At 42.4% G+C, this 12,533-nt stretch overlaps 1 protein-coding gene across 2 annotated transcripts in view; it reads right to left on the bottom strand.

Annotated features, from left to right (window-relative positions):
- Window positions 1-12,533, bottom strand: part of Ppp1r42 (protein phosphatase 1 regulatory subunit 42) — a 39,002-nt gene that overhangs the window by 25,675 nt on the left and 794 nt on the right. For both annotated transcript variants that reach the window (XM_055603321.1, XM_055603322.1), the window contains exons 2-4: window positions 7,088-7,254; window positions 5,756-5,894; window positions 2,478-2,594 (exon numbers count right to left, since the gene is read on the bottom strand). In XM_055603321.1, coding sequence (XP_055459296.1) covers window positions 2,478-2,594; window positions 5,756-5,894; window positions 7,088-7,254 — 423 coding nt within the window. The remainder of the gene's footprint in view (window positions 1-2,477; window positions 2,595-5,755; window positions 5,895-7,087; window positions 7,255-12,533) is intronic.

Genomic DNA, 12,533 nt, shown 5'->3' with positions numbered 1-12,533 from the left:
TCCTTCCTTCCTTCCTTCCTTCCTTCCTTCCTTCCTTCCTTCCTTCCTTCCTCTTTTCTTTTTTTCTGTTTCTTTCCTTTCTTCCTTTTATCTTTCTTCTTTTTCTTTGCTCTCTCTCTTTCTTCCCCCTGCCCTCCGAGATAGTTTCTCTGTGTAGCCCTGGCTATCCTGGAACTTACTCTGTATACCAGGCTGTCATCAAACTCACAGAGACCCACCTTTGCCTCCTGAGTGCTGGAATTAAAGCCATGAGCCACCACCTCCTGGCTATTATTTTTCTATTTTTTAAAAAATAATTTTTTGTGTCAAAATATACTGTAAATATTATCTTTTTTACTGTATGATACTACATAAAAATCCATGGACAAGACTAACAGGATTTCTCATTGTACTGGGTAATGTTATAATTATGATTATTTAATAAGATGAGTGACCATATAGTCCATCTGTAATTATATATTTGAATTTAAATTCTGAATTTTTCTTTTTAGAGATTATCAGCAGAAGCAATCGTTTTATCATTATGCTTCCCTGTGTGATAACTACAGTCAGCGTTTTGATGTGTTCTCTGTGGACTCATTTGAGGAACCTACTGGTAACTGTACAGAAGCAGCTGCTCTCTAAGTGCTGAACAATGCAGGTAATTATCATGGTGCTGCTCACTTTCTCTAACGATGGTGGTCTTTTCCCCATGGCACAACGCTGTCTGCTGCTGACAGCCTTTTGGGTAGAAGTCAGTGACCTTCTGCATGGCATGAGAGATCTCTTCCCCAAGGCATGGGGTTTATTACTACCAGTAGAGTAAGGCAAAAAAGAATAGAAAACTCGAAGCCATAATACAGAGATCTCCAATTCAGAAGTTAAATTAATAATTTAATTTAGAAAAAATAAATTAATATTCACGTTTGGGTCAGTCCTTTCATTACTCCTTCAGAGGAGTATTTAAATCACAGAAGCATGTTCAGATAAGTCCTAGGCAGGGTCTATATTCAGATTCCAATAAACTGAGTCTAGGCATTTTTTTGCACATTTTTCTGATGGGTTCATATTTTATAAGCAAACTTACATTTTTTTTTCTTGCAGATTTCAATATTCCTTCTTTGTTCAATACTTTTGCCATTTTAACTATACTGTGATGTGGAAGAGTCATTTTTCTTGTCCTGTCTTTTTGGATATGTATTTCTTTCACTAGATTTGGAGGAAGTTCTGCTACAATGTCATTGAGTAAGTTTCTCTATGCCTTTAGTCTTTTAACTAGGATAGAGTGCTTAACGTTTTATTCTTGAACCTTGAAAGTCTATGGGCTCTATCTAAAGATGCATCCCAGTACAGCCACTCCTCTCAGTCGCCAAGCAACCATCTTCTCTTTTCTTCAAAGACATTATCTTACTTCTTGTCTGTAATAGCTTCACAACTCATATCTTTGCTTTCATTACTGACACTCATTTTTCATACAACAAGACAGAGAAATCCTTTTGAAAAATGCAGTCATTCCAGTGATTGTCTCTACACTTTGAAGTCATGATGATGTCCTGTGGGGACCCTGTGGTCTGGCTCCCATGCCTTTCTTTCTAATCTCATAGCGTAGTGTTGCTTCTGAGTTACTGGACTTTGTGGGTTCCTGCAATGTCGGAAATAAAGGCCGCCCCTGGATCCGACCATAGTGAGCTGACCTCATTTTGGCTTTTTAGACATTCCAAATTGTCCCACAGAAGCGCATCTGTTACTCCTTTTGCCTGGCATGTTCACCCTCTACCTTTCTTTCTTTCTTTCTTTCTTTCTTTCTTTCTTTCTTTCTTTCTTTCTTTCTTTCTTTCTTTCTTTTTTTTTTTTTTTTTTTTGAGGCAGTTTTGCTCTGTAGACCAGGCTGGCCTCGAGCTTGTATTAATAATGCCCCATTGTCTTCCAGGTGTTAGGATTATAGGTGTGTGCCACTGTGCTCAGCTCAGAACTGAATCCTTCCTTCCTCTGTATAGAAGTGTCCACCACATAGCTGAATAAATGATCAGTGTAATGACATGGTATGGTACAACTGAATATAGCATATGTACTTTGCTAGTTTCCACTCAGAATAAGCTTCTGCCTCTGTACTTCTCATAGCAACAGGGGACAGCTTGGAGTGATGATAGTTCCTGGAGACTCCTTCATTGGGAGAACGGAGTTAAAGAAAAAGAAACTTTGTTTCAAGAAGAGAAAGTTTGATGGACAAATAATGTGTGTGTGTGTGTGTGTGTGTGTGTGTGTGTGTGTATGTATCTACACACACATAAAAAGCAACAAGCTTATAGCACATCTGATTGGTGAAATATGGAGGTCTGGAGGAGAAAACAGGCAAAAAGACACAAATAGTCATAGTTAAGAAGTAGAGATTCAGAGGCATCTTAGGATAAGTACAGAGTAGTTTTTTAAAGTGACACATAAGTATTTCAAAGCCACAATTCCATGTAAATACTTTCGACTGCCTTCTGTTGCATTACCTTCACATGCACTAGCTGGTTGTCAATGGCGATCAAGTGATTAAGGTTCTCCAGCATTTCTAAATCTCTTATGTCATCAATGTTATTGTTGCTGATATTCAAAATAGAGAGGGATTGCTGGAAGAAAAAGAACTAAATTAGCATGTTAGTCGTCTAAACGCTATATGTAGGAAGCAGAAGTCTTTAGAAGCCTCAGCGCAGGCTGCTCTGTAGGCAGGAAACAAAAGCCATGGAGATTTTGTTCCAGAGCCTTGTTTTCATATGGAACAATTAGACTCTAGTGCGTGATGCCGCTGACTTCTGCCTCCAGTTCCCTATATGAACACTGTGTTCCTCCTCCAGAACACACCATGAATTTACAACGTAAGGAAGCTACAAGTTCAAAAGAAAAAAAAAAGTACAACCAGTAAAAATAATTACTCAGTGTAGACAGAAATGCTTATTGCAGTTTAAGCATATGACTGTTCTATGGAAAATATCCCACAGAGAAGAAATCACATGACCTGACATGAAAGAATGTCTGGTTTTCATTTTTATCTTTCCCTCTTTAGTTTTTTCTTGGCAATTCATTTGTTCAAAGGCACTTGAAATACTAATTTCTGTGTTAGCTGCTAAAATGAGAATGTAAATCCACTATATGGCAATACAAAACAAGCACTCTCAGCATCTGAGGCTTGGAATGCTCTGTCAAATCTACCCACCAAGACAACCATGCATAGCCAACCTTCAGAAAGTTTCCTGGCGTCTGAAGTCATGTTAGTCTCTATTATTTGTACAATGTAGTATATGTCATTATGACATTTCTGTGCATGATATAATGGACTTTGGTTGTATTCACCCACCTGCTGCCCTTTTCCGACCCTGCTACTAATACTTTTTAAGACTTGAGATAATTGAAAAAAATGATGCTTTAAATTTAGATTTCAGAATCTGCTTGAATCGGTGCAAAAGCTAAACTAGCAAAATGTTTTCATTGATGTTCTGTGATAAAACTGAAACAAGAATGAAGCTCTGCCTCTCTTAAACACTGGGGTGCTAAGCACTGCTGCAATCTGCCAAGGTCACTATTCCTGTTAACAAGTCCCTAAGGTCTTAGTGTAAGCATTCCTTCTGTTGGGCATTTTCCTGTCCATAAGCAGAAGACATAGGCAACGGTGCGCTTTGACTCCTAACTGGCGGCTGTTAGACTTTCTTGGACTTTGTTTCTTGACTACCTTTAGCAAAAGGTAGTCCAAAAGGCCTACCAGCTACCTAGCCAGATTACCCGTATGTCAGCGTCTGCTGCTTCACACTCATGGACATCTCGAGAAACTAACTACACAATGATGACGGTTAATTGCTCCACTTCTAAAAGTGCAGCACCACTTCAAACAGTTTATACCAGGCATTTTGCTCTCACAGACCTTTGTGAACTGTGGATGACCGTCAGCCCTTTCCGCACAGGCAAGAGAGGAAGTACTTTCTCCTCTGGTCCCAGCAGTGGAGCACTGCCACAGACGATAAACAGGCAAAGCAGTGCTTGGTACAAACCCAGATCTCCACTTAAATGCAAAGTGCGCAAACGCAGACCTTCATTTGCATGCAAGGTGCGCTGTGATCAGTCTAAACATCCTCTTTGTTTACTGAGACAGCTGGGAGAGCCCCTCCTGTGTTCCTCACCTGCCACACTAGGTTCCCTTTTCTGGCCCATTAGCACTATGAGCGGAAATGGTAACGCAAGGAAGCAGCAGAAAGGGCAGAGCAGCAGCACCTGCCATAGCTTCGCCGTCGGCAGGTGGAGCTGCAGGAGTGGCCCTGCCGCTGGCTGCCTGCTGACGGCTACGGAGGCGGGGACACGGGGGAGGGCGAGACAGAGAGCTGTGTAGCAGACAGAGAGGGTGGGAAGCTGAAGCTGAAGGACGCTGTAAAGAGCCACAGAGGACTCCATAGAGAAACTCCAGGAGCCGGGCACTGGAAGAGTTCTCAACAACTGCCATGCCTTTAGTCCTCAGATCTCAGACATCCTAACCCAAGAGCTGTTACGCTGGCCTGGCCGAAGCTGGGGGTTGAGGAACCCTGATACCCAGACCTTCGCAGAAGCTGCCACACCAGCTGCATCAAGAGCTACGGCACCACAACTTCACGAGAGCAGTAACGCTTAGAGAGCTGAGGGTCCCCAGCCCCAAAGCTCACCACTGCCCAACATGGAGCTACCGAAGAGCCTCTACTCTCCATCGCTAAGGAGGCTGAGGCAGAAGGATCACAAGTTCAAGGCCTACCTGTGGTAGATCAGTCAGAGCCAACTGTGGGCAAATTATCGACCCCTTGTCTCAAATAAAAAGAAAGAAGCAGCTGTGGACACTAGAGCAGTGACAGAGCTCTTACGTTGCAGGCAGAGTCCTAGGGCCAGTCCCTGGTACTGGGACTAACAAGACAAAATGCCCGCCAGAGAGCACACTTGCAGAGCTTCTCCATCCTTGTTTTCTACCAAAAAGAACACACGCCCCCAGCAAACTGATTGGTAACGTGCCTCGTTGTCCCTCAGTGGGGTTGGTCTAGTTGTAGCAGTTGAGGTTGAGATGTGGCTGGTAACAGCTCAGCAGAGTCCATGGGTGAAGGTGGCAGTGACTGGGTCACTTCTTTCTTTCTTTCCTAACTTGAAAGGACCACTTCTCAGTTGTCTGAGGACCATGTTCCTTCCATTTCTGGGTACTCTAAATCAAAACTGATGACATCTGTGCAACTGTGTCCTATTTACAAGCCTCCCACCCCAGAAATGAGGGAGCGTGACAAAGACCAATGCGGTTTTAGGATTAGCAGTGACTCTCAGCAGTGACGCCTACATCTCAGGTTAAGACTGGCTGCTGGGTCCTCAGACCTGGTTTGTGCACAAACCACATCCCCAAGGTTTCGGAGGCTGACACCAGCCTCAGGTTGTATCTCAGAAAACCTACAAAACAAAGAAAGCTTGCCAAATACTTGTCTACTCCCCTTTTCCTTAAGATTTCCCCCAGATTTAAAACCTTGACAATCAGCCATGCCCATATTACGGGCCTGTGTTAGAACTTCAGTTCACATAACCTGCTCACATGCTTTCAGTCCTGCTAGTTGGAAGATGTAGGCAGCACTGCCCTGTTCATTGTAATATCGAGAGACTGCTCGAGAACCAGCATCAGCTTGTAGCCTTCAGTGGGCAGAGGCAGATTCTGTACGCTCCCCAAGTACCCCCTCGGCACCTCCTGCTCCACCATGGCTTAGTCATCATTGCACTTCCGTCCCAACATTTGATAGGGCCTTACTGCCAGAGAACGAAGAGTCCTTGGGTCAAACAGAAGCTTTTCTCCCAGAGGGAGCCTCTGACTTTCAACGTGAAGCTCCCTCAGCTCTTTTAATCCTTCCAGACCTTCTATGACCGCAATGTAATTGCCTCCCAGATACCTGCAAAACAGATATGGCTTCAAATAGATTTTCTGAGAACGCTGTCGACTTCAGAGATGCTAAATATATAACAAGGGGGGCAAGGGAGATGGGCACTGGAGAAACCACTTGCTTTGCAAGCAGGAGAGCTCTAGTTTGAATCCCTAGAACCATCTAAAGCTGGTCTTGTTAGTGAGCACTGGCGATTGCAGAGTTTAGGTGAGAAAGGAGGTAAAGACAGAAGAACCCTCAGAAGCGTGAGTCACAAAGGAGGCTCTGTCTCAAACAAGGTGTGGGGGGTAAGGGGTTCTTCTCTGGCCTCCACACACAGGAATGTGTGTGTATACACAAGTTCAATGTGTGTGTGTGTGTGTGTGTGTGTGTGTGTGTGTTCAGAGGCCAAAATAGGGCCTCAGATCCCATATAAGCAATTGTAAGCCAATTATGGGTGCTGGGACTCAGATTCTCGGCAAGAACAGTGTGTGCAATTAACCACTTAGCTATCTCTCTAACTTCCTTAGTAATTATCAGTAAATTTTTTTGGTTGTTTGTTTTCCAGGCAGAGTTTTTCTATGTAACCCTAGCTGTCCTGGTGTCCTGGAGTCGCTTTGTAGACCAGACTTGCTTTGAACTCACATAGATCCACCCGCCTCTGCCTCACTGAGTGGCAGGATAACAGGTGTAGGCCACCGTGCCCAGCGATCAGTATTTTCTAACAATCAAATCTGTATCAGTTTATGACCATAACCTTTTAAAATCAAGGCCTTTTTCTGATTCTGAAGGGCACAGCACTTACTTCAGTTCCCGGGAAACAATTTGAGCAAGAGTACTTATGTGAGAATGCTTTGCTTGCCCCACCAGAAGAACAGTCTATCAAGCTGTGTCAATTTTTGAGACAGGGCTTCATTCTGTAGTCCAGGCTACCCTTGAACTTCTGGTAATCCTCTTGCCCCAGCCTTCTGCAAGCTGGGGTTACAAGCACGAGTCACTATGACCAGTTTATCAGTTTTAATAAGACAGAAGTTTCTTGTATATGACTATATTACATATAACAGAATAAAATTAAAATTTAGGCCTGGTCCATGAAAGCTAAACATTCAGTTTAGTTTTGCAACCTAATGCAAACCTTGGAAATGCTTGCCTGTATAGAGTATTCACAAGAATGAAAAAAAAAAAAAAAGCAGTTAACAGGATTAAAAAATAAAAGCACTTACAGTTTTTCCAGTTTCCTTAGTGTCCTGAGGTTCTCAATGCAGGAAATGCAATTGTTCTGCAGGTACAAGTGGGTGAGATTTGTGGTGTAATTCAGGTTAATGATTTGACTAATGCGGTTATCATATAAATATAAAACACTCAGGTTTTTGCAAAGAGAGAGGTCATCCTGAAAAGACAAAACAGGTCCTATTTATTTCCCCCTGAAAACTTAGAAGTTGGGTTTTAAGAAAGTTTTTCACTTGGGCATTTTACAAATCTCCCTAAGGCTCTCATAAGGTAACATTTCTTGCCCTTAGCACAGTCAAAATAAGACTGTAATGATCACAAAACAACTTTGGGCTTTAGAATTCTGTTACTACACTATAAAATTTGATTTCTTAAGAATTTCTTAAGCACTTTTCCCGGGAAGCAATTAGACTCTCCTAAAAGATGAAACAGTGAACAAATTACTGTCCAAACATTATAAAGCAGGTCTTAGTCTTTCTGTGGGATTGGAAATATACTGTTACAGTTTATAATAATAATGAAAACTAGAAATCATCCACTTGTTGAGAGTAATGGACAGCTGGGTGTGGTGATGTACTTTAAACTCAGTGCTGAAGAGGCTGAAATAGGTGGTCCTCTGTTTAGTTCCAGATTAGCCTGGTCTACATCGAAGGGACAACAGACATCTGCTAGAAAGCCACAGGGGAGAAGTTTGCCTGGGATAATCTCCAGAGGAAGATTCAGTTCTTTGAATTTGGCTGGATTCCTAGAGACTCTGCAGACCTTGGAGCCATGGCAGCCAGGAGCCCAGAGCAAGGAATGATGCAGGAGCTGCTGAGACAGTGAACCACAGTAAGCCACCCCAAAAGACAATTTTAATTATATAAACAGGCTTTTCCTGCATTAAAAATGGGAAACTCCATTTCAGATCACTTGAGAACAAGGGAGTTGAGGGGATAGAAATGTTGCTTGAAAAAGCCATTGCAGTACTCATTGCAATTATGAGCACCAGTGTAAACCTCTCTCTACTGACAGCTGCAATCGTTATAAAGCTGTACAAGAAAAATTAGCTATGATAATACAAAGGCTTGAGAGACAAGAGACAGAGGAACTAAGAGAACAGAAAATGTTTAATTGTAAATGTTTGGTACCTAATGAAATAGAAGATCAAGGTACACAGCCCTTTGACAATGAGTAAGAAGCCTGGCTCATTGGAGTAGAGCCCAGCTCACTGGCATGGAGTTTATGTGTGGATTCATAAAGATCTAAATTGTACCTTGATAAACAGAAAGGGAGAATAAGATTTACTACAAGACAACACTGGATTGTAAGCAGGGCATGGTAGCTCACACCTTTAATCCCAGCCCTCAGGGAGGCAAAGACAGGCAGATCTCTGAGTTCTAGGCCAGTCTGGTCTACAAAGAGAGTCCAGGACAGCCAAGGCTACACAGAGAAACTCTGTCTCAAAGAAACACACACACACACACACACACACACACACGCTTCAAAATGAAAGGCACGACTCAAGGAGATAAGGAAAGAGCAATGCAGACAGTGCAGAAAGCAGATCCTCTTGTATGGGAGACAGCTTAACAGACCAGCTGAAGAGGAACAGATAGTCCATCAGAGCTGCAGCCTAGAAAACCTTGATGCTGAAATGGACTGTTGCTGAAGAGCAGATGGTTAGGACTGCAGTTATGGAGAATCTTCACATCAGTGTGGCTGAGTGGATCTTCATTAAGGACATTCGGACTGTTAAGTTTGTGGAATTGATAATTGTTTCAATTGTAAAATTTAAACTGTGTGCAATTCTTAGCTTAAACAGAAAAGGGGAAGTTGTAGAGGAATTTTAATTCAAACATGACTGTTCTGGCAAGAGATCACATCCAAAGATCTTCTAGGTCTTTGTGATCTGGCTGGAATACTAAAACACCTTAATCCAGGGGACAGAGGCAAAGGAATCTGAGTTTGAGGCCAGCTGGGATAGAGCAAGTTTCAGGTAAAGAAAAGCTTAGGTCCAGGCATGGTGGTACATGCCTTTAATCCTAAACATTGAAGGTAAAAGATAGTTTGTAGAAGGAAGCACCCGTGTATGAAAGTGTTATCTATTCTAGTTCCCACCATTTGCCTGCAAATTTCATGATTTCCTTGTTTTTACTTGCTGTGTAGTATTCCATTGAGTAAATGTATATCCATTCCTCAACTGAGGGACATCTGGGCTGTTTCCAGCTTCTGACTATCAGGGATAGAGCTGCTACAAACATGGTTGAGCAAATGTCCTTGTTGTGTACTTGAGCATCTTTTGGATATATGCCTAGGAGTGGTATAGCTGGATCTCGAAAAAACACTATTCCTAATCGTCTGAGAAAGCACCAGATTGATTTCCAAAGTGGTTGTACAAGTTTACATTCCGATCAGCAATGGAGGAGGGTTCCTCTTTCTTCACATCTTCTCCAGCATGTGTTGTCACTTGAGTTCTTGATCTTAGCCATTCTGATATAGTGTAAGGTAAAATTTCAGGGTTATTTTGATTTGCATCTCCCTGATGACTAAGGACATTGAGCATTTTTTTAAGTGTTTCTCTGCCATTGATGTTCCTCTACAGAGAGTTCTCTTTTTAGCTCTGTATCCTATCTTTTTTCCATTGTATGGTTTTGGCATCTTTGTCAAAGATCAGGTGTCCATAAGTGTGTGGGTTTATTTCTGGGTCTTCTGTTCGGTTCCATTGATCCACCATTCTGTTTCTATGCCAGAACCATGCAGTTTTTTTATTACTGTTGCTCTGTAGTACAGCTTGAGATCAGGGATGGAGATCCCTCCAGAAGATCTTTTATTATAGAGGATTGTTTTAGCGATTCTGGGTTTCTTGTTATTCCATATGAAGTTGAGAATTTTTCTTTTCAGATTGTAAAGAATTGTGTTGGTAACTTGGTGGGAATTGCATTGAATCTGTAGATTGCTTTTGGTAAGAGGGCCATTTTTACTATGTTAATCCTGCCAAGCCATGACCATGGGAGTTCTATCCATCTTCTGATACCTTCTTCTATTTCTTTCTTCAGAGACTTGAAATTTTTTTTTATGTCTTTGACTTGCTTGGTTAAAGTTACACCAAGGTACTTTATGTCCTTTGTGGCTAGTGTGAAGATCATCCTGAGTGAGGTATCCCAGAAGCAGAAAGACACATATGGTATATACACACTTATGAGTGGATATTAGACATATAATATAGGATAATCATACTAAAATCTGTACACCTAAAGAAGCTAAGGAAGAAGGACCCTGGGTAAGATGCTCAATCTTCATTCAGAAAGGCAAATGAGACAGACATTGGAAGAAGGTGAAAATAAGCAACAAGATAGGAGCCTAACACAGAAAGCCTCTGAAAAACTACCCAGCACGGTATCAAAATGGATGCTGAGACTCACAGCCAAATTTTGGGCAGAGTGCAGGGAATCTTATGGAAGAAGTGGGAGATAGAAAGACCTGGAAGGGTCTGGAGCTCTACAAGGAGAACAACAGAACCAAAAAATATGGGCCTAGGGGGTCTTCTCCGAGATTGATACTCCAACCAAGGACCATCTATGGAAATAACCTGGACTCCCTTGCATAGAGGTAGCCCATGGCAGCTCAGTCTCCACATGGGCTCCCTAATAAGGGGAACAGGGATTGTCTCTGACATGAACTCAGTGGCTGGCTCTTTGATCACGTCCCCCTGAGCAGGGAGCAGTCTGATCAGGCCACAGAGGAAGACTATGAAAGACAGTCCTGCTGAGACCTGATAGGCTAGGGTCATATGGAAGGGGAGGAGGTCCTCCACTATCAGTGGACTGGGGAAGGGGCATGGGAGGAGATAAGGGAGGGAGGGAGGAAGGCAAGGTGGGATTATGAGGAGATGAGGATGGGGCTACAGCTGGGATACAATGTCAATAAATTGTAATAAATAAAATTATATTAAAATATGAAAAAAGAAAGTGATATCTAATTGAGTGTCAGAAACAGTGACAAATCAGAGAAAGACTTGGACAGAATAGTATATGCCCAACTCTCATGAGAGTACTTAAGGGTACAATGTACTTAAGGGTACAATGCAGAGAGAGAAGAGAGAGTTTTACCAGAACAGTAATAGACTGGTTGCAGAGAGGGAACTCAGGTGAAGAACGAATGAGCCAGAGAATGTGAAGGAGCCAGAAGATTACAGCAGACTGCTGAAGTTAGTTGGAGGCTAAGCAGAGCAATTCAGAGGCTGAGAGAGAAGCCAGATTGAGTAAGCCAGCTGGCAGAGGAGTTAGAGCCAGAACAGCTGAATTGAACTAGCCAGTCCAGAGTTTAGTAAGAGCTAGAAAGGGTGAGCTTATGCAGCAGTAAGTCTCAGAGACTGAAAACATTCTAGGCCTAAGTTAGATTGTATGAAGGCTAGAACCTTCCAGGACTAGGCCTAAGGTTAGCAGAAGGAGGCAGTAAGCCTCCTAGGCAACACTAAAACCAGGCAAATAAAAGCTCCTTTTACAATCATGTTACTGATCTGAATGATGCAAAACAAACTTTCATTTCTTTGCAGACTTTATAATAGTGAAAGCAGTCGTTCATTATGACCCACTATTGCAATTATTTAAGTAGCCTGGCAGGCTTGGTGGCAAAACACCTTTAATCCCAGCACGTGGGAGGTAGAGGCAGTTGGAGATCTCTGTGAGTTCAAGGCCAGCCTGGTCTACATATAGAGTTTCAGGACAGCTAAGACTCCATAGACCCCATCTCAAAAAACAAACAAACAAAAGCAAGCAAACAAAAAATATATAAATACATGCTGGGTTTCAGCAGCTAATTAAAATGATTGTCTCTGAGGAGATTTAAAAGTTAATGGTGTGTTTTAAAAGGCTGCTGTTTCCCTAGCTATGAAGCAGCCCAGAGCAGTTAGACTAGAGGATGATAGAAGTTCTACCAGCCCTCTGTGCCGTCTGTCATTTAACAGCATGTATGATACTCAGAAAGGGAAATAAAATGGACATCTGAAGTAGGTGCAAGGAGGGATCTGGGTAGGAGAGGATGTAGGAAGGGCAACGGGGTTGGGTGAGTGGAGAGAAACATGAGGTTGTACAACTGGATTCCTGGGGAAGAGGATCATCAGGAATGGTACAGAGGCTGCTTGTGGTGGTACTTGCCTGTAATCCTAGTACTTGGAGGCTGAGACAAATATTATAGGTTTTAGTTGGGCATGGTGGCCTTTAATGCCAGTGCTTAGGAGGCAGAAGCCAGCCTGGTTTACAGAGTGAGTTTCAGCCAGGACTACACAGAAAAACCTTGTCTAATATAACTGACCCAGAATAACATGTATTTACATGGTCAAATTATATGTAAAAACTTCATCTTTGAACTTTTATTGGAGAAAAGGGGTGACTGGACATTGAACACAGGGCCTTGAATATGCTGAGTGCATATTGCCACTGGGTATATTCTTCCTAC

Source organism: Psammomys obesus, unplaced genomic scaffold (assembly GCF_907164565.1).
Source record: "Psammomys obesus unplaced genomic scaffold, mPsaObe1.curated_primary_1811, whole genome shotgun sequence".
In the NCBI taxonomy this organism is placed as follows: Eukaryota; Metazoa; Chordata; class Mammalia; order Rodentia; family Muridae; genus Psammomys; species Psammomys obesus.
Note: the sequence above shows the minus strand (reverse complement) of the source record. Positions and strands in the feature narration are given on the sequence as shown.